Below are 21,172 nucleotides of genomic sequence, written 5' to 3' on the forward strand. Positions count from 1 at the left end.
AACACCATAGCGAAGTTTTAAAAAAGCATTAAAAATAAACCAAAAGGGAAATAAGAATAAGATTACAAAGTGGAGATGGAAGTGGAATTCATTCACAAAATTGGCTCTAAGCTGTCTAGCAGCCAATCCAAAGAGGAAAACATTCTAAAGAAAACTCGTGTCCTTGAGAAAGGAATTGTTTGGTTGGCTATTTGGTTGGTTGTTGGGGGCAGTACTGCAAAAGGCATAGTAAAAAGAACGAGGGTGGGTGAGCAACCACCAGAGGGGGAGTGATTTTTGGGGAATACGTACAAGCAGTAGAATGACAGCTATACTTTAAAAGACTAGATAGAGTGTAAGTGTTGGTGGAGGAGGGAGACTGTGATTCGCAATTGTGAGAGTGATTGAGGATGACAGAGAGATGAAGAAGCCTTTTAGGATTAATTGCCTTTGAGGTTCAAAGTGGCCCCAGGCTAAAACCTCAGATGGTGTCAGACCTGATGAAGCTAAAGTCTATGCCTCTGTCAAGAGTTTTTAGCCTTTGCTGGCATTCTGAACAGAACAGTGCATGCACGGCATGTGTTGTGAGTGCCTGAAGAGAGATCCAGCCGGAGGAGAGTGACAGTTTCCTAAAGTGCTCTCTCACTGAATGACAGAGAGGGAAGGAGGCGGGGAAATGTGTCAGTTCTCGGAATGTCACCTGTCTATGTAGTTTGGGGCCCAATGTCACTTGAAGGCCACAGTTTGCATTTATGGAAACTTTAAACTCTGTCCATTATGCAAGCAGTACCCACATCCCTAAAGCTGTCTCTCCCCAAACAAAAGTTAGCGGGGACTTGGCGCTGTTTCCATATGTGGTGAGAAGTGCTATTGCATCTAAGACATGATTATCTTTATTTTTTTGAGAATCAACAGTATTTTATTTTTTTACTTTACTTTTTAAATGTTTATTTTTTATTGGTTTTTAGAGAGAAAGGAAGAGAGAGGGATAGAGAGATAGAAACATCTATCAGCTGCCACATGCACAACCTCTACTGGGGATCGAGCCCACAAGCCGGTCATGTGCCCTGACCGGAAATCGAACCCATGACCTCTTGTTTCTTGGGTAGATGCTCAACCACTGAGCCACATCGGCTTGGCTACATGATTATCTTCTTAATTCATTTACCTGTGTTTTTTCTTTTAATGTCAGCAGTAGATTCTAAATGAGTGTCTTGTTTTTAAAATTCCTAAGAGCTATCACTATGCTGGATTAATAATAATAAATAAACATGGCTTAATAAATAAACATTTAGTTATTTGTAGTTTTTGTATCTTTTACTTTTTGTAGAATTTTAAAAACATCCAGATAAATTCTGGATGAAGCCATAAAATGGCTTATTATAGAAATTATTAATTTTTAAAAAACCTAGTAGAAAAGCTGTTCCAGAGCTAAGGAATTTGGAATGTCAGATTTTCTTTTTGCAAACAAAATTTAAAAATTGTAAATCCACAATTGTAAATATACCTCTGACATTAGAATTTTAGAAAGCAAATAATGATGCTGTGAACATAGTGTGACTCTAGTAGTAGCGTAAGTACAAGGAGATGTTAGAAATCCTTCACTGAAGTATATTTCCTCTCAGTAGGTTCTTCCTGACTGTCCCCACTAGCCACACTGTTGTCTATTAAATCTAAAGTCCATTTTCTTTTCTAAATATGCCTCACAAATCTGACAGTAACATATAAAAAGCAATGTTAAATACATAAGTCACTCTTTTAGGACTTTTAGCTCAATAATATGGTGGTTTCTCAAAAATTAAAAATAATCACATATATATGAAAGTCTCGTTAATAATAATCCTGGAGATCTATTGAGGTGCTTAGCGAAACAATGATCAAGAAACATATATTTTTTAAAAATACCAAGAGGGATGCTGCAGAGTATGTGAAGAGATGAGCTAATGTTGTAAACATTATGCCAAGCATGGTAATGTAGTTTTGCACTATTTTGCACCAGAAATTGTCTTTCAAATATGCATTGGTACATGAATCACTGTATTACTTCAAAGATAAACCCAAGCTGTATGTTAAAGAATACTGTAACATTAACCGCTACACGATATACTAAGAGCCGTAATAATAGATGAACAAATTTTGCCAACGGATAAATCATTCCACTATCTGATAAAAGTAAAAAGTCAGTGGAAAAAATGTCTTGCTATTAAAAACATCAGAGAAATTTATCTGGGTTTGGGCAGTGCGGGGTTTGTGCCTCTGGCAGAGTAGCTGGAAGCAAATATGGAAACTCAAAACCATCAAAGCAAAGCCGCTTATCCTCTTAGCAACTGGCATGACTTCATATACATGAAATCTAACTTGGACATCTTATAACGTAGAAATGCTTTGATGTCAGTTTAGAATCAATGACTTCGGTATGCTTGCTACAGAACCAGAAGTTTCCATCTCCATTAGCGCAAAGGTCTTCTGTTAAAATAAGACAAGATTGACTTTAAAAGTGATCACATCTTGCATTGGTAAAAGGTATTAACTGTGTAAAGAACTCTCACACATATATATTTCCTCATTTAAACTTAACATTTATGCTTGGATTTGTAAGGACTTTAGAAACTTTCAAACCTATAAAATTCTGTTATTTCAAAGTAGTTCAGGAGTTTTATGGTGATTGAGTCATAGAAATACATATAAACATGCCAATTTATTTTGGTCCTATTTTCTCCATAATAACAAGAAATTATAGGATTTATAGAAACCTACAGTTTAGGCAGCTGCCACCAACAGTGAGTCGTATTTGAGCTATGGATTTGATTCAAATAGCAAGTAAGACTCCATCTCTCAGACCACACCACACCAAACATCATCTTGTCACAGGGATAGAATGCTAGAGTTTTAGAATTTTATACCTGGAAGAGATATGAGAGATTTTGAGTATAATCCTTTCATTTTATAAGTGAGAAAATTGAGGATCAAAGAAGCTAAGTGATAAATATGTTGGTAAATATTTAGATACAAAAATACATAGATTAAGAAAACAGTTCCAGAGTAGAACTAAGCCAACTCAAATACATTATAACTTTCAGCTGATTCTGTACCTCTCTCTCTCTCTCTTTTTTTTGTTTTTAAACCTAAAATAGAAATAAGTATAATTATATGTATACTTCCATTTGTCTGGAATGTCACAGGGAACCCTGGGCAGAAGGAATCCTGGAAGGGGGCCTGGTTGCCCCATCAGAGGATTCAGTGGGTTCTGGGATGATGGGCTACCTGAAAATCCACTAAGTTCTGGGTTTCAAGCCTCACTGGTATTCAGAGTGAGCAGGAACAGCTGGTAAAAGCAAATGTTTATCTAGAGCTGAAAGTGTACCAGCCACAGTACTTTATGTATATCATTCTGCAATAATTCCATGAGGCAAGTGTTATTATCATTCCTGTTCTACAGATGAGGAAACTGAGGTACAAAAAAGTTAAATAATTTGTCCAATGTTATGCAGGGAGTAAGCTGTAGAGCTAAGATTAGAAACTGTCGGTCTGGCTCTAGCCATTCTGTTGAGCTACCTCAGAAAAACAGCTAGGTCTTCGATATTATAAGTGCTAAGCACTGTTCCTAAGGGCTTTACATATGTTAACTTCTTAACCCTCATAACAGCCCCATAAGTGCATACTATTAAGAGTCTCATTTCATAGATGTGAAAGCTGAGGCACAGGTTAAGTAATTTGCCCAAGGTAACACAGCTAATAAATTTCAGAGCCAGAATTTGAATCCAGGCAATTCGGCATTGGATAATGCCCTTAACCATTGGTTAAGCAAACAGTTTTGTTTTGCTTGTTGCCATAATTTATTCATGTTAAAATTTAAAATTATGTTTGATCTGAGAAATGTCAAGTAATATATAACATGAAAAATCTGTTTCGTATATTACTGGAATAAGATGTGTTTGCTTCTAGAATGTAATATACTAATGAAATGTATTATTTAAATGGCAGTGTGTTTGCTGCAAGAAATTGCTGGAGTTATATTTATATTACTGCAAAAACTGATGCTAGTTCAATCATTTTCCTATGAAGATACATATGACAACAGATTGAAATTTCTCCTTAAACATCTGTTTCCAAGATTATGTCTCGGGGAAATATTATTTTCACTACTGAGAAATATGGCACTGCAGCTGTGTTTGTGCTCTTGGCAGGAAGACTTTGGGTACTTAAATTTTTTTTTAGATACATTAAAGTATATTTTTCTGGGTCAAACATTAATATAAAATGATTAAAGTACATTAGACTTTACTAGGGGTGCTAAGTGTAGCTACAGTATTTATATTTTGTACTAGAAGTTTATAAAATTACTTAATATGTGATTGGGGATGAAATCTTTACAACTATGGAGTTTATTGCATGAAGAAACCTTCCACAGTGACTCTTCCTCTCCCTCAGTCCACATTGATGGCTTTATAAATAGTTTCTTGCAACCTATTGATTGAGCAGAAAAAACCTAGGACTGGGTTACAAATAGTTCTGCATGACATATGAGCACCAAGGAGAAGTGGACAATTGCATCATTACAGTCCCACTGAGAGGTGGCCCTGAAGGCCATTAATGGAGGGAAATTCTCCTAATGAGCATAGTGTGGAGCAACACATTTGATTGTTCACTTTGTCTGGACTGAAACATGATCAGAAATACTGATCTACAATGATTCGTGGGCACTTGCTAACATTTTGGCTGGATGGTGGGGAACTCAGAAAGGACAAGATTGGAACACTGATACGAGAAGGGGAAAGAGGCTATGTGGATGGACCTCTCAGAATGGGCACAGTGTGGAGATATTTGTGTTCCATGCAAATATGCACCAATACCCATTGTCTGAAGAGGAGGCTTTCAATAATCAGGTGGACAAAATGACAATCAATGTCTTATTGTCCATCAGCCATTGTTCCTAACCACCCTACTGTGCGGAGTGGCCATGTTGTTTGATATGGGGGCTCTCCATGGTCTCAGCACTATAATCTTCTCACCAAGGCAGACCTTGTAGCCTGCTACTCTGAGACTCCTGAGTGCCTAAAGAGTCAAGAGCACAGATCAACACTGGGTCTCCTATTTGGCACCCTTCCTCAAACGAACAAGCCTGGTTTGTTTATTATATTGGACCATTTTCCTCATGGAAAGGGCGGAGATATTTTTACTGGGGCAGACACATATTTTGGATATTGGTTTGCCTTCCCTGCCTATAATGCTTCTGCTAGTCCCACTATTTGTGGACTTATAAAATACCTTATCCATTTTGATTGCATTCTGTACAACATTGCTCCTGATTAAGGAATTCATTTCACAGCAAAGGAAATGCAGCAATGGGCTCATGCCTGTGGAATTCTCTGGTCATACCATATACTCCATCACCCAGAAGTATCTGGCCTGATAGAACAATGGAATGGCTTACTCAAGACTCAGTCAGTTTGGAGACAATATCCTGAAAAAATGTGGTGCTGTCTTACAAGATGCAATATATATGCTTTGAATCAGAGACCAGTATGTGATGCTGTCTTTTCCATAGCCAGAGTAAATATAGGAATTAAGAGCTGGAAGTGGGAGTGTCTCTTCTCACCATCACACCTAAAAGTCTGCTTGCAGAATTTTTGCTTTCCATGCCCATAACATTGAACTCTACTGATCTGAAGATCTTGATTTCCACGGTAGGAATGCTTCCTTGAGGGGCCACAACAGAGGTTCTTCTACTGAATTGGAAAATTAAACTGCCAGTTGGACATTTAGTGTTCCTCATATTACTGAACCAACAGATAAATAGGGGAGATGCTTTATTGGATGTGGAGATTGATCCTGATTACAAAGGGGAAATGGGGTTGCTGATACACTGTGAGGAAGGAAGGACTATGTGTTCAACCCAGGATACTCTTGAAAGCACCTCTTAGCACTTCAATGTCCAATAGTAAAAGTTAATGGGATTTCAACAGCCAATCAAGGCAGGACCACTGAGCATTCAAGAATGAAGATTTGGGTTACCTTACCAGGTAAAAACCTAGACTAGCTAAGTGCTTGAGGAAAAAAGAAACATTGCATGTAGAATGGTTAATAGAAAAAAATTACAAATATCAACTATGGCTTCATGAAGAGCTGCAGGAATGAGTATTGTAGCATCTACATATATCTTCTTTACTGCTTGTTATGTGTATGTGTGTATGTATTTGTAACTATGAACTATTTTCTTCCTCCTCTTATTAATACAAGTTTTCTTGGAGGTTACCTTTAAATTTAATTTTTGGGTAACAGAGTTTCAGGAGTCACTAAAATAGCGTAGAGATGGATGATGTGATTTACTCCCAGAAATGGGTATGACGACGATTGGGCCCTTGTGCCTCCTCATTTGCCGGGGAGTGTGAGAATGTCTTTGTAGACAGGAAAGTTGCATCTAACTAGGCAGGGGAAAGATAGAGATGTCTTGTTATAGTATAGATGTTCAAATATGTGTGGAAGGGTCTGTGTGCATGGTGAGTATCAAAGGGGTCACTGTGGCCGTTATTCGGTCATTGCCTATCAGCCCCAAACCCACCACCTATTCTATACCCGTTTGTGATGCTGGGGCTGGTAGTCCTCTATACTTTGGGACATTTCAGCTTTGTTAGCTGGCTCCAGCTGGCTCCGCCAGTAGGGGATGCCAGGAGGAGACTGAAAGGCAAGAGGAAGAAGGGATTTGGTTTTTTCCCATCAGCTTCTTGCCTTTTTGTTGTCATCCAGTCCACTTCCTGCTCCTCTGAGCATCACCCCAGCAGCAGCAGTTCCTTTCTTTGGTAGGCGCTGAATCCACTTTGCAGTTTTCCCAACATTTGCAGTACCAGCTTCACATGACCCTGCCAAAGATATCAGCTTTAAGGGGCCAGTGGCTCTTCTTCAGAGCCGTGGTTCAAGCCTTAAAACATCTTCTAACTCCCTGTTCAAGTTCCTCTGTTAATGCATCTTGTGTCCCCATCACATTCCTTTCTGGATTTGGGGAAGGTGGATGAGAGCCAACATGTAGAAATGGGAGGCTATCCTGAAGCTAGTGCTGGATTGGTTTGGAGTAAAGAGGAAATGCAGGAGAAATACAGCCCTGATGGGTGGGTCCTTTAGTCAAGGCCAGGCTATGGGATGAAATACAGAACTGTTAGAAAGCAGTAGGATATAGGAAGATAGAGAGTTGGAGAGTAGAGAGAACAAAAGGCCAGGAGCTGACAGTGTAGTAAAAGGGTTATACTGGGCTGAAATGAAATTGAGACTTACAAGCCATCATTAATATTTTGGTGCGTTTCCTTCTGATCTTTTTTTCTATGCTTTTAATACAGTTTAGTCTTTACTATACATTCAGTTTTATATTCTGCATTTGTCACTTAACATTACAACATAAGCACTGCCTCTTCTTACAGATTCTTCATCAACATCATGTTTTGTTGTTTTAAATTTGGGCAAGAAAGCAAAAGAGACTATAAAGATAATACACAGTGCCACAAACAGTGCTTTCACTATATTTATTTATTTTTGAATCAGTGACATTTTATTTTTTTATTGAGGTGCAATTGACACATTATGTTAGTTTTAGATGTTTAACATAATGATTCGATACTTGTATATTTGCAAAATTATCATCACACTATGTCTAGTTAACATCTGTCACCATACATAGTTACAGAATTTTTTTCTTGTGATGAGAACTTTTAAGATCTACTCTCTTAGCAACTTTCAAATATGCAATACAGTGTTATTAACTATATTCACCATGCTGTACATTACATCCTATGACATTTATTTTATAACTGGAAGTTTGCCCTTTTGACTTCTTTTACCTATTTGCCAGCTCCCCTTCCCTCTGGCAACCACCAATCTATTCTCTGTATCCATAAGCTTGTTTTGTTTTTCTTTTAGGTTCCACATATAAGTGAGATCATATGGTAGTTGTCTTTGTCTTGAATTATTTCACTTAGCATAATGCCCTTGAGGTCCATCCATGTTGTCACAAATGGTGAGACTTTATTATTTTTTATGGCCGAATAATATTCCATTATTTATATATATGTATATATGTGTATATACATATACATAACAATTTCTTTATCCACTCATTCATTGATGGACACTTAAATTGTTTCCATATCTTGGCTACTGGAAATAATGCTGCAAGGAACATGAGGGTGCATGTTCTTTGAGCTAGTGTTTTTGTTTTCTCTGGATAAACACCCAAAGTAGAATTGCTGGATCATATGATAGTTCCATTTTTAATTTTTTGAGAAACCTCCATACTGTTTTCCATAGTGGCTGCACCAACTTACATTCCCACTGATAGGGGTTCCGTTTTCTCCACATCTTGGCCAACACTTATTTCTTGTCTTTTTGATAGTAGCCATTCTAACAGTTGTGATATGACATCTGATTGTGGTTTTAATTTGTATTTCCCTTATGAATAGTGATGTTGAACACCTTTCTTGTATTTGTTGGCCATCTGTATGTCTTCCTTGGAAAAATGTCTCTTGAGATCCTCAACATAGTTTTCAGTGACTACTTAAAAATCAGGGATTTTTGGTTAGATCATTATTTATTTAACTATTCCTCTTTATGATGGGCATTCAGGTTATTTTCAATGTTTATTAAAATAACTGCAATGACTTTCTCTGTGCAAAAGCTTTTTATGTATTTCAGGTTGTATCCTTAGTATATATTCCCCAAAGTGGAACTGCTGTGTCAGAGAATATGAATGTTTTTAATCTTAATATTTCCATTCTGAATTTGCCCTCAGATTCTTACAGGTGAACATCCTTTTTTCATAATTCTCTAACCTAAAAAGCACTGAAAATTGAAAGCATCTTCATATTTTACCTGACCTGTAATCATTTAGCAGTAAAACCTGAGTAGAACTGATATAAAGTGATTTATCAACTTTATTTTTCAACATAGTGTGACTATTTGTGTTTTACATAAATATTCATGCATTTGATTATGGTGTGCTACTTCAGAACCCACTCAGAGGGTTAGGTAATTATGTAGTGTTTGTACCATACTGCCTTTTGAAAATCCGAAAAAGTCTTACTTACAAAATGTATCCAGGCTTAGGGGTTTCAGATGAGGATTGTGAACCTATCATATTAGTAATGTTACAAGAATGCACTAGATGTGTTCATTTAAAAAAAAATCTTTGCTGAAATTTTTACACTAGTGTTATGAGCTGAATTGTGCCCCCTAACAAATTCATGTTGAAGTCCTAACCTCTAGTACCTCAGAATGTGATTGTTTTTGGAGCTAGTCTCCAAAGAGGTACTTAAAGCAAAATGAGGTCATTAGGATAGGCCCTAATCCAATATGACTGGTGTCCTTAAAAAAAGATACTGGGGCACATACACACAGAGGGAAGACCACGTAAGAGCACAGAGAGAAGGCAGCCATCTACAAGCCAAGAAGAGAGCCTTAGAAGAATCCAGGTTTGTGGATAATCTAGCCTCCAGAACTGTAAAATAAATTTCTGTTGTTCGGCCAGTCTGTGGTATTTTGTTTTGGCATCCTAGAAACTAATACAATGGTAATGTATAAATTTATAATCAACAAAATTTGCAAAAATAAAACACCAACCAACTAAACTAACTGCCTCACCCTCCCAAATCAAGCTTTTAAAATATGATTGGCTTTGCAATTGTGGCCATTACTTTCACAAGTAAACCACAGTTCTTGTCAGTCTCTTTGAAGATCCAGCCAGTTGAGGAATTTAAAAACATCACAATGTTTTAGGCTTGAAAGAGGCCTTAGTTGAGATAATAGTTTTTAACTCCTTTATTTTACAGATGCGAAAAGTGACTAACCTAAGTTTACTCATTGCATTACTGAGAGATTGAAGACTAGGCCTTAGGTCTTCTCTTGTGTGTTTTCATCAATCATATTCCTCATGGTTTCTGTGCTTCTGAATCAAGGTTCTGCGTCTCAAGAAGTGACACATGCAAGAAGTACAGATGGTGCAGTGAGTTCAGAGACTTCTGTAAATGGAGTGATAAGGTTAATCACAAAGCAGGGTTGGTGAAAGTCTAGGAGGATATTTGAGCTCTAATCCTGGCCAGTTCATTAAAGAAAAACCACTTAACCAGGGCTCTAAGTTCCTTGTCTTTCAAATGAAGGGATAGGCTAGTTGATAAGAATATTTGCATAGTACTTGAGTCCTTTAAAATATGCATTTGTGTAAAGAGTGTTACGAAATGCCTGGCATGTAGTGTTAAAAAAATGTTAGTTCATTATTAATCACACAGCCCCATAAATATAGATGTTATTTTGCAGATGAAGAAGCTGAGAATTAAGAAATTAAGCACACAATTTCCAAGGTCCCAATAGGGAAAGTAGGCCGAGAACCTGGATTTCTATTTCCTTGGTAGTATATTAAGACCCGTTTAGGTATAAGATTATTTTACAAGAATTCAGACTTGCTGTGAATCAAGAAAGATGGGTAGAAACAGTATGGTCAAAGAGAAGAGGGAAATGGTTTCTGCAGAAGTAGGCCATGTGTGTGAAGGAAGGGTTTGGGGAGACAATGAATTTCATCTGCAGTCTTTGCTAGGAGGCAGCTTTTCTGATGGGGAATGGGGTGGAAGGTAGGGAGAAGGTGTAGCATGCCAGGGCCTTAGCAAAATCCTTGATCAGAGTGGTGGCACAATGTAACCAGCATTTTATTACCAGTCTGGTTGTGGATTGTTAAAGAGATTGGGGCCTTGGGGCTGGAGGTTGAGAGACCACTTAGATGGCTGTTGCTATCGTCCAGTATGTAGAGATGAGGGCATCCAGTAAGTTGAGGTAATTAACGAGCCCTGGGAAGGAACAGCCCTGTTTTTAGTCAACAGATCGCGTTCAGGCACCTGTAAACCCATTATTTTAAAAAAAGGCGGCGGGCTTATAGGTACTTAAAATTTTTTTTTAAGCAGCTACTGTATAGAGGCCTGGGAAGCCAAAGTAGCGCATTTGGAATTGAAACCAGGGTTAGATTCCTGGCTATTACCTTCTAATTATGTAATACAGAGGAAGTCATCTAACCTCTTTTGAGCCTCGGTTTCATTTCCTCTAAGTTTCCGGCGAAATTCCCTACTTGGTAAACCAAAGAGTATTTTAAGGGCCCTAGCAATAGCGCTTAACGTTGGCTCCCGTCTTGCCCCCGGGCATCCTGCGGGCTGGGTCTGAGTAGCCAAGGACGGCTGAGACCGGGAGGGCGGTTCTGCCCGTAGACCTCGCCCGGAGCTGGGCTGACCTCCGAACACCGGCCCCAGCTCGGGCCAGGCTTCCCGTGGGGTGACCGAGCAGCCCCCGCCAGCCCGCCGGACGGGGAGAGGGCTCCGGAGCGCGTGGCAGCCCGAGCTCGCCGCGCACGCCGAGGGGAGGCGGGGAGAGCGGGCGGGGAGGCGGCGGCGCCCGCGGCTGCAGCGTCACCCCCGCGCCGCCCGCCCGCCCGCGAACTCGCCGCGGGTGCTGGGCCGCGCTGGCCGCGTTTGAAGTCTCAGGCGCGGCCGCTGGTTGGCCGGCGCGGGTCACGTGCGCCCGGGCAGGAGTTTCCCCGACAGCTGGAGGCTGCGTGGGATCCGGCGGCGGCTCCGGAGCTCGGCGGTGCGGCCTTCCCCGCCCCCTCCCTCCCTCCTCCCCCGCCCGCTTCCGCCCGGCTTATTATCCTCCTTATTGACAAACAGAGCGGCCGCGGCGGCGACTCTCGGCGTGCATCTCTAGCCAAGCCATGGGAGACAAGAAGAGCCCCACCAGGTAACAGCGCCCGGGCCCCCGGGCCCGGACTGCGCGGCGGCAGGGCCCTCGCGCCGGGCTTCGGGCGACCGCCTCGCTCGCCGCCCGGGCAGCGGGGCGAGAACGGGGGCGGCGCCGCCGGCCGCCCCACAATGGAGCCGCGATGGCGGCGGCCGGAGCTGCAGCCCCGGGTGTCAGAGCGGCGGCGGTGGCGGTGGCGGCCGCGTTAGCTGCGGCTGCAGCCGCGCTCGCGCCCTCCCCCTTCCTGACTCCCCTCCCCCTCCGAGCCGGAGCGCGGCGCGCGGGGGGCCCGCGGGGCGGGGGTCGCGGAATTGGGGCAGGGGGCGGGGCGGGGGCGGCCGCGGGGCCCGGGCGCCGGGTGCGGCCTGCTGGTGACCCTGCGCGGCGTCGTGTCCGGGTTCTGTCCTGCAGGCCGAAGCGGCAGCCCAAGCCGTCCTCGGACGAGGGTTACTGGGACTGTAGCGTCTGCACCTTCCGGAACAGCGCCGAGGCCTTCAAGTGCATGATGTGCGATGTGCGGAAGGGCACCTCCACCCGGTGAGTCCCGGGCCAGCCCCGCGCGGCCGGCCGGGTCGCGCGCAGAGGACGCCCCTGCGGCTGCCCCCCCTCCCGTGACACTCGCAGACCTGGCGGGAGGAGGCCAGACGGAGGTGGTGGCCGCGGTAGGAGCTGGGTCAGATTGATCGCGACCCAAGCGATGGTTTGCGGTGAGGGGTAATCGAAGAGGCTGTAACGTGTTTTTTTTTGCTGCCAAGAGAGAATAAATTATTTAAGGGAGGCATTAGCTACTTCGATTTAATGCGTATCGCTAGGTGAACTATCACCCCCCCACGCACGCACACACACACATTCCGGATATTATAATGTTGGCTGCATTGTTGTTTTAGTGTGTAGGACTCAAAGAAAAATCATGAAGACCTCTTTAGGAGCAAAAGATGTAATTTAATTGTGTTCCTCAAAAAAAAGTATCTGATTAGAGAGAATACACAATAGGTTTAACTTCCTTTTTTTATATAGACGTCTGGAAGGGTCAGATCAAGGTTTTGTTTAGTGTTTGTATTCCAATTCTCCAATATTTTATAAATAGATAGTTGGAGGTAAGCCCAGTCACGGACACATTTTTACTGAAAATATCTGAGTATCTTTAATTTGATCAAATGGCAATGTTAGACTATACAAATGAGATTAAATGACTTAATCTGTCTATTTTCAGTCTTTATTTTATTGTAAGCTTGCAGTAGCTGAGTCTTTTTTAAAAAACCACTTAAGTTAATTAAGTGGGTAAAGAAAATCATACAGGAAATTCAGAGTCAGTGACATTGTTGATATGCCAGCACTTACAGTTTCTTTGCCTTTATAGGAAGGTAGCCTTTAAATTAATTCATTATAATCCTGTGATTTATAGCCTGATAATTAGATAACATGTATTTTGATATTACAAATTCTGTTACAAATTACAAGAGTATACTACTAATGTGGTATACTGTGTTTAAAAAAATGCCAACACAATATTGATATTAGATTTACATATTCAGTAGAAATTAGATTTCTAAAAATGAGGTATCAGATTTTTAAACACCATTTAGAGCATTTTATTCAATTTTTAAAATGTAGACTCAGAAACGGTTGGCAATAATTTAAAATTTCATGATTTACTTAGTGAAACTAGCTGCTTTTGACATGTGTCTTTTTGTAAATCATAATATGCTTTTTGCATATTCCCATTTACATTGGATGCAATATGAGCATTTTTCATGATATCCTTTAAAAAGCAAACTTTCAGACATCTACAAAATTCAAAGAAATGTAACAGAACATTCTAATAAAAAAGTACCTGTTTGTTAAAATGAATGTGGTAAATAGTTTTGGACCCGTGATTTAAGTGTTTTTGAAAAGCAGAATATCTTTATATCTCTATGTCTATATAAGGTTGGAATTGGTTTAGGTTATATTTGTGTATCTATGTTAGTACTTTATACTTTTTTAAATGCTCAATAGTCAATTTTCAGAAAATTTGGTTGTAGGAGGCAGGAACTTTAAAGTGGAGATAGTTATTATAATCTTAATCTCTGGTACGATATTATTGCTTTTTGTTGTTCCCTCTATTTTCTTGTAGCCATTAGAAAAATACTGAAACTAGAAGAGCCTATATGTTTATTTGCAGGGACAGCAAGGAAGGGGGGAAGCTGGTGTCCTACTCCACAGCCAGTCTTGGGGTTAGAGGAACCCCGAGAAATAGAGTAGGTGGTGGCAGCTCAGAAGAGAAGAAACAGGCTGAATACCTGGCACCTGGAAGAAGAAGGAAAATAGTGCACAGGGGAGTTGGCCCAGGACAGAGAAGTGGGCCTAGTTTAAAAGAGGCTTGAGGCCCACATGGGGGCCCCTGACATTTTTTACCAGTGCATCTGAGCTCTTGTAGATCCAATTTTTAGTGGATTACTTGAGGAGGACTCAGAGAAGCATTGTCATTTGGATTGAAACTGAAGAGGCTCTGGGCAACTCACCAGAAGTCTAAGGGACACTCTGTTCCTAAAAGTAAGTGTTCTACACTACAACCCTCTCAGCTTCTTCCTTCCTCTCTCTGAATTGTCTCTTTTTTGATTTTGGCCATAAATTAAGAGCTCTAATTTCTCTGTCTCTTATTTTCGTACCGCTGTTTCTGAAAATCAGAGTGGAATCCATGTTTGGATAGAACAATGGAGCAGGGCATTGTTAATAGGGCAGATATTGATTGCATCACAAAATATTGCCCTCTCTGGTAATGTTAGAAAACAGAATTAAAGGACTGCAGAGCACTATGGAAAAGCAAAAGTTTTAGTAGTTGGAAGAAATAATTCTCTACATCTGACATGTTAATTAGCAGTTAAGGCAATTTCAAGGATAAGGTTGGTGATTACCAAAACAGGGATTGGATAGCTGCAGAGCAGAAGGATGCAGATTGCTAATGACTTGTTTGCATGAAGACAGACGGAGCTTCAATCCCTTGGGTCAGACTGACCTTTGTACTGATTCTGTCTCGGTGGACAAATGGGAGGCCAAGTCTAAGCCATCCCAGACACTTGAAAATCTCTTTTTTCTAAACCTCCAGAAAAGATGGAGTCCATGGTCTCCCTTTAAAGTCTTCACTGGCAGTTTTTTTTTCTTTAAGGAATATCTAATTCAAGAAATATATATATATAGTTCAAATCCTTTATATTGCAACAGAAGACCATTTCCTTTGGCTATATCCTTGGTAGGTCACGTTTTTCTGCAGAATAAGTTTATATGGGATGAAATGAGGTTATATTCATAGCGGTATTTTAAATGAAATGTGATTTGATTGAAGTAGCTTCAATTCCAAATTGATAAATTATATTCTTTAAATTTAAACTATTTCTGTGATTGAATTTCAGTTTGGTACTTGCTGGCGTTGATTAGTTTAAATTTTATTGTTTTTTAAAATCCAGAATCTAAATAACTACATAGTTGAAGTGTACCTGAGGTTTTCTAGATTGTGTTTTTGTGAGCGAAAAATGATAAATGTCAAAATGACAGGAAAAATTTAAAAAAGAAAAAGTTACAGTGACAAATTGTTATCAGAGGTATGACATAACCTCCTTTATATTTATATCTCAAGTTCTTATAAGGCAATTAAGTGTCTCAAATATAAACCCAGAAAACTTTAAGAAATTAAGAACCATTCTGAATCATCACAGAAAATGAAATATTTAGTATAGTGTGCGTATGAAGATAGTACCATCAGTGTATGACAATTGAATTAGATTATCATCTTATTGTCACTTCTTCATATAGGGGTGGAAATTACTGCTTAATTCAAATGGCAGATATTAAAAAATGATAATGATGAACTGTGATCTAAATGAGAACCTATGAAACAGATCATAGCAGGCTTTCTATTGTAATTTCAAGTGGAACAGATAATGTTGTATCTTCTCAGGGTAAGTTGTAATAGTTCCTTTGGAGTCCTCAGATGTTATTTTAGAGAACGATGAAAAAGATTTCACATAGTAGAAAGAGGACTGGATATATTGTACCAGGAGTCTGGTAACCAGGGTTCTTATTTCCTCCACTTCAGTACCCAGCATTCAGCAATGTTTATTGAACATCTTATTTTATACATGGGCTGAGCAAGGTACTGAGCATACAGTGGTGAACAAAATAGATGTTTCCTTTGTAAAATTTTATGATTTTATCAAATCGGGAACACTTTGAATTGTTCCAAATTCTATACATGAGGTAGTGTTATTAAATCTTTCCTTTATGTGTGAGCTGAAGAGGTGAAATTTTCTCTTGTAAAGAAAAACAGTTTTTTAACTGAACACGGTGTTATGGTTAGGATTGACTGTTGGTAAAAAGAATGAATTATTTCATCTTTTATAAAATGAGATTAAACTGTATAAAATTCACATTTTGAAGAAACCTTAAAGAAACTAGTTGTCATTGATAAAAATCATTTTAGTGTCGTTGTCTTTTAAATACTTGCTTCCTATCTTGTAACTTGAAGTTTGGCACAGACTCTACTAGACTTTTGCTGTGGGAATGGGAGGAAAAAGTTGAGGACCATTTAAGTCAGTCCTTTTTTCAGATACACAGAGTTCCTGAGCCTCCCTTACCTGTCTGAGGAGCCTTTACAGCTACCACACAGTTGTTCAGAGACTCTTTATTCTAGGAGGTTTGTTTGTTTGTTTTCCTCCCTATATATTGGGTTAGAGTAGTTACATGGGTTTAGTGTTCACAGAGAAATTTTGAAAATTAGTTTGGATAGTCTAGAGTAGTGGTTTTCAAAGTGTGATCTGAAGAACCCTGGAGTTCCCTTTTAGGATCCTTTTAGGAAGCCTGTGAGGCTCAAACTATTTTCATAATCATACTTAGATATGATTTGCCTTTTTCACTGTGTTGGCACTTGCAGTGGTGGTGCAGAGGCAATGGTGGGTGAAACTGCTGACCTCTTAGCATGAATCAAAGCAGTGGCACTGAATTGTTACCTTCGTTGTAATCTTCACCACCATGCATTTGCAGTAAAAATAGTCAGTTTCACTTAATGATATCTTCGATAAAGCAGTAAAAGTTACTAATTTTCAAGGGAAAGCATTTGTGTAGTTGTTGGAGTTGCAAGCAAAACTAGCTGCTTTTTTTTTTTTTTTTTTTTGTAGAGCATTATTTTTACTTGAAAGAATGCCTGGCAAACTATGGTTATTCAGACTTGGACATTTAGCAGATACTTTCTAAAAAATGAACACAAAGAGTCTTTCACTTAAAGAGTGATAAAAATTGAGCTTTCAAGGAAAAATCAGAGGTTTTGAAAACTTGTAACCACTACAGTGACGTTAAGAACTTCCCGGCCAGCGTGGCTCAGTGGTTGATCATCAACCTATGAACCAGAAGGTCATGGTTCCATGCCCAGTCAGGGCAGATGCCTGGGTTGCAGGCTCGATCCCCAGCAGAGGGGGTGCAGGAGGCAGCTGATGAATGACTCTCATCGTTGATGTTTTTCTTTTTTAAAAAAATAAGTTTTTATTGATTTCAGAGAGAAGAAGGGAAAGGGAGAGAGAGAGAAAAACATCAATGATAAAAGAGTTGTCATTGATCGGCTGCCTCCTGCACGCCCCAGACTGGGGATTGAGCCTGCAACCCGGGCATGAGCCCTGACCAGGAATCAGACCTCGATCTCTTAGATCGTCAGTGCTCAACTGCTGTGCCACGCCTGGCCAGGCTCCCAATACTTTAATGATGAGATTGGCGATATCAGTTAATGTAATTTCTGATATTTTATCATGAAATTTGTCAATATTTGGAAGAGCTCTATAACTCAGTGACCCACTATTTCCCAATAACCAGTGTCTGATGTTATAAAACCATGCATGGGTATAACCTATTCAAAGTACTCAATAAGCTAGTGTGTTTTAAGTAAGGGAACACTGAAAACTTCCTTGATGTGGTTTCAGATTTAACATGTAGTGCATCTTTGAGAAACCTACCTGTTGTGTCTTTATGTAATATCAAAGAATATCCACTATTATCTGAAAAGGCTATTAAAATACTCCTCCCTTATTTCAACTACATATTTGTGGTAGTCCAGATTTTCTTCGTATTCTTGAACCGAAGCAGCATAGTGCAACAAATTGAATGCAGAAGTAGATATAACAATCCAGATGACTTCTGTTAAGCCAGATGTTAGAGGTTTGCAAAAATATACAAGTGCAACTCTTCAAGTAAAATTACCTTTGTTTTGGAAAATACAGAGTTTTTGTTTGTTTTTTCCATAAAAATAATATTTATATAAATGTGATGTACTTTTGTTAGTTTTTAAATGCACTAATATTTAATTTTTTTTCTGTTTTTATTTCTAATAAAGTATTTTATTTCTTGACAGATAAGACCTACATGAACAAAAGCTCTTTTAACTTTTGAGAGTGTAAAGAGATCCCGAGACCAAAAAGTTTATGAACTGTTTGGTCTAGAGTTGTACTAACTTGGGTTTCTACATACAACAGATTTATTTCAGCAGCATTCTTCTCCTTTTATCCTTTGTTGAGTAAGATCTCTCTGTGACCTAGTTGTTAAATTCAGTGGCTTAATCTCAGTCTTCTTTCTATGTTACCTTTGCAGTATTTGATATTGGCAACCTTTTTTAAAAAATTGAAATTCTCCTTCCTTGTCATCTATAACACTACCTTTTCCTAGTTTTCCTTGTATATGTCTGAAATCAATTTCTGCATACCCAAACTTGGCTTCTTCTCTGTGTGTGGCACAGACTTTCTGGAACCTGAGCTAGAAACTATTATTGACTTAGCTTTGATTCTAACCCATCATCATCCCTTATGTTTAGTCTTTCTCTGGATTTTCTCTCAAATCTGTCCTTTATCCAATTTATGTAGCTGTAGTTTAGAAGCCCATATTACCTCTCATGAGTTATTGGACAAATTATTCTCTTCTCCAGAATGCTGCTACTGTTATCTTCAGTATAGTTTTTGAAAGCTGTGTAATTATGTTGGTCCCTGTATTTTTAAAAAATTGAGACTCCAGTGACTCCTGAGTAAAGGTCAAGCTCCTGAGAATAGTGTTTCAGGCAATAATAATCTATCCCTAAACTACTTTCCTAGCTTCATTTTCTGCTATGTATCCCAACCAATCCTATGCTGCATCAGCACTGAAGTATTTTGATCAGATGGTCTTTCGTAAGAGAAACCCTCTGTGATTACCCCCCTATTATCATATTGATTTAATCTACCTATCTATGTATATATAATAATTATTCCTAGAGAATTACCATATTGTAGTATTATTGTCTAGATGTTTTATCTGCTTTATGAGGCACTGACTCTCTTCCTCACTTTGGTATCCCCAGGAGCTAGTAAAATACCTGGAATATTGTAGGCATTTAAACTTTTTCAATTAATTTTTTTTTTATTTGACTTTTGAATTTGACTACTGGCATTGCTTTTCCAATAACTTTTAAGTCTGTGTTTTTAAAAATATTATCAGACTGTTTTGTTTGTAATTTATATGTATATATTACTTTTAGCATTATTTTTCACAATTTATATTTTGATGCTTTGTTAATTGATTAAAAGCACAGTTTTTACAGTTAGACTAGTAACTGAGATGAGTGACTCTGAGTTTTAGTGTCTTCATCTTTAAACATGGCAGTATTTTTATAGCACAATAATGTTACAACAATATGTGATTATTTTGAAGATTAAATTAGAATATACTTAAAGAACTTAGCATGCCTTATTTTTCTCTATTACTGTATTTTTATTTGTTCTCATTCTGTTCTTAAAAACGTGTGCAAGTAGAAAATAGAATTTTCCTCTCAGTTTTTGAACATTTCTAGCTGTATCTTTTTTTTTTTTTTTAATCTTCACCCTAGGATATTTTTTCCCCATTGCTTTTCAGAGAAAGTGGAAGGGGGAGAGAGAGAGAGGGAAACATTGATGTGAGAGAGAGAGACCTCGATTGGTTGCCTCCTGCATGCACCCTGTTTGGGATCGGAGATTGAGCCTGCAACCGAGGTATTTGCCTTTGGCTGGAATCAAACCTGAGACCCTTCAGTCCGCAGGCTGATGCTCTAAACACTGAGCCAAACTGGCTAGGGCAGCTGTATCATTTTTTAAATTAGCATATAACATTATATTAGTTTCATGTTTTATCATTATTTCAAAGATGATATTATATGTGAGTACCTTAGCATTTTTAAGAAATAACTTTGGAACGTTTTATGTTTATTATTTTTATTACCTCATTTACCACCACTCATTTAGGTCTTGTTGTCCAGGCCATTGAGATTTATATAGTACAGCTATAAATGAGAAGTAAACTACTGAAGTCATGAAAGAATACAGCATATTATGAAATATACTTAATTTCTCAACTAAATTATAAGTTCTCGTTGAATGACTGTTAAAATCAAGATAGTTGACATTGTGGGTCTATCAAAAAATAAAATATACTAAAATTAAATAGAGGTTTGTGGTATTTGAGATCGTTTAATTGAAAAATAATTTAGAATTCAGATAGTGCATTTGTTTGAACTGTACTGAGTTTAAAATTAATGGAACAAATTAAATTTAATTATAATTAAAATTGAATTAATCTTTACTGATTGAGGTAGTATTGTTTTACCTATGAAATTATTGCTTTTAAAGATAAATAAATTATACAAATTAGCAGACAACAATTACAGAAATTAGATAGGCATTAAGAAAACAATGGAATTTTCCTTCATCTTGTACTTCTTTACTACATCTAATTGTTCAGAGTCAGGCTAACAGGATTAGTCACTGATATCTTTCTAGAATTTCATTATTATTTTGCCTGCCTAGTTAACTGTTCTTCAAGACCCAGCTCCCATGTCTATGAGATTCTCCTATGCCCATCCCAAACTTGCCTTCTTTTGTGTTTCTTTTGTGCATACCTCTGATTGTATTCTCCAGCTAGCTTTGGCATTTCCTCATAAATCTGGAGTTGATTTCTGCTTTCTCAGGAAGCCGAGTATTCTCTCTCAGAGGACAAACTGATCAGAGTGGGGAGGATGGTTCTTTGGTTAATGTGATGAGAGTAACTATATTCTCTTTCTAGAATATGAATAGTCCCTCAAAAGCAAACATTTGTGATGTTTACCTTTATTATATCGTTTAGCATACTATAGTTCTGTTACACGTATGCATTTACTCACTTGTTATGCTATCAGTTTCTAAGGAAAATACGAGTTTTTCATGATCTCTTTTGAAAATGCTTGGCAAAGTGCCTGGGAAGTAATAGGTATTGAATAAAGGTTTGTTAAAAGAGGACCATAGGTATTAGAAAGGAAAATTTATTATTTTTTAAAAATAAGCTTTGAAAAGTTGGAATTCTGATACAGGTTGTATAAGTCATTATTTAGAAAAGAACCCTTCTGTATACACGTGCAAATTATCGGAAATAAATGGAAGTG

General features: G+C 38.6%; 1 protein-coding gene across 4 annotated transcripts in view; it reads left to right on the plus strand.

Annotated features, from left to right (window-relative positions):
* Positions 1-11,568: 11,568 nt before the first annotated feature.
* The window catches only part of YAF2 (YY1 associated factor 2), a gene marked incomplete at its 3' end in the record, with an annotated part of 67,379 nt that continues 57,775 nt past the window's right edge, over positions 11,569-21,172 (plus strand). The window contains exons 1-3 of one of the 4 annotated variants that reach the window (XM_081125585.1): positions 11,569-11,586; positions 11,667-11,736; positions 12,148-12,273. In XM_081125585.1, coding sequence (XP_080981711.1) covers positions 11,711-11,736; positions 12,148-12,273 — 152 coding nt within the window. In that variant the 5' untranslated portion in view covers positions 11,569-11,586; positions 11,667-11,710. The other 3 variants (XM_081125587.1, XM_081125586.1, XM_081125584.1) reach the window with 3 other exon arrangements.

The sequence above is a fragment of the Miniopterus schreibersii genome (genome assembly GCF_964146895.1).
Source record: "Miniopterus schreibersii genome assembly, chromosome: 2".
NCBI lineage: Eukaryota > Metazoa > Chordata > Mammalia > Chiroptera > Miniopteridae > Miniopterus > Miniopterus schreibersii.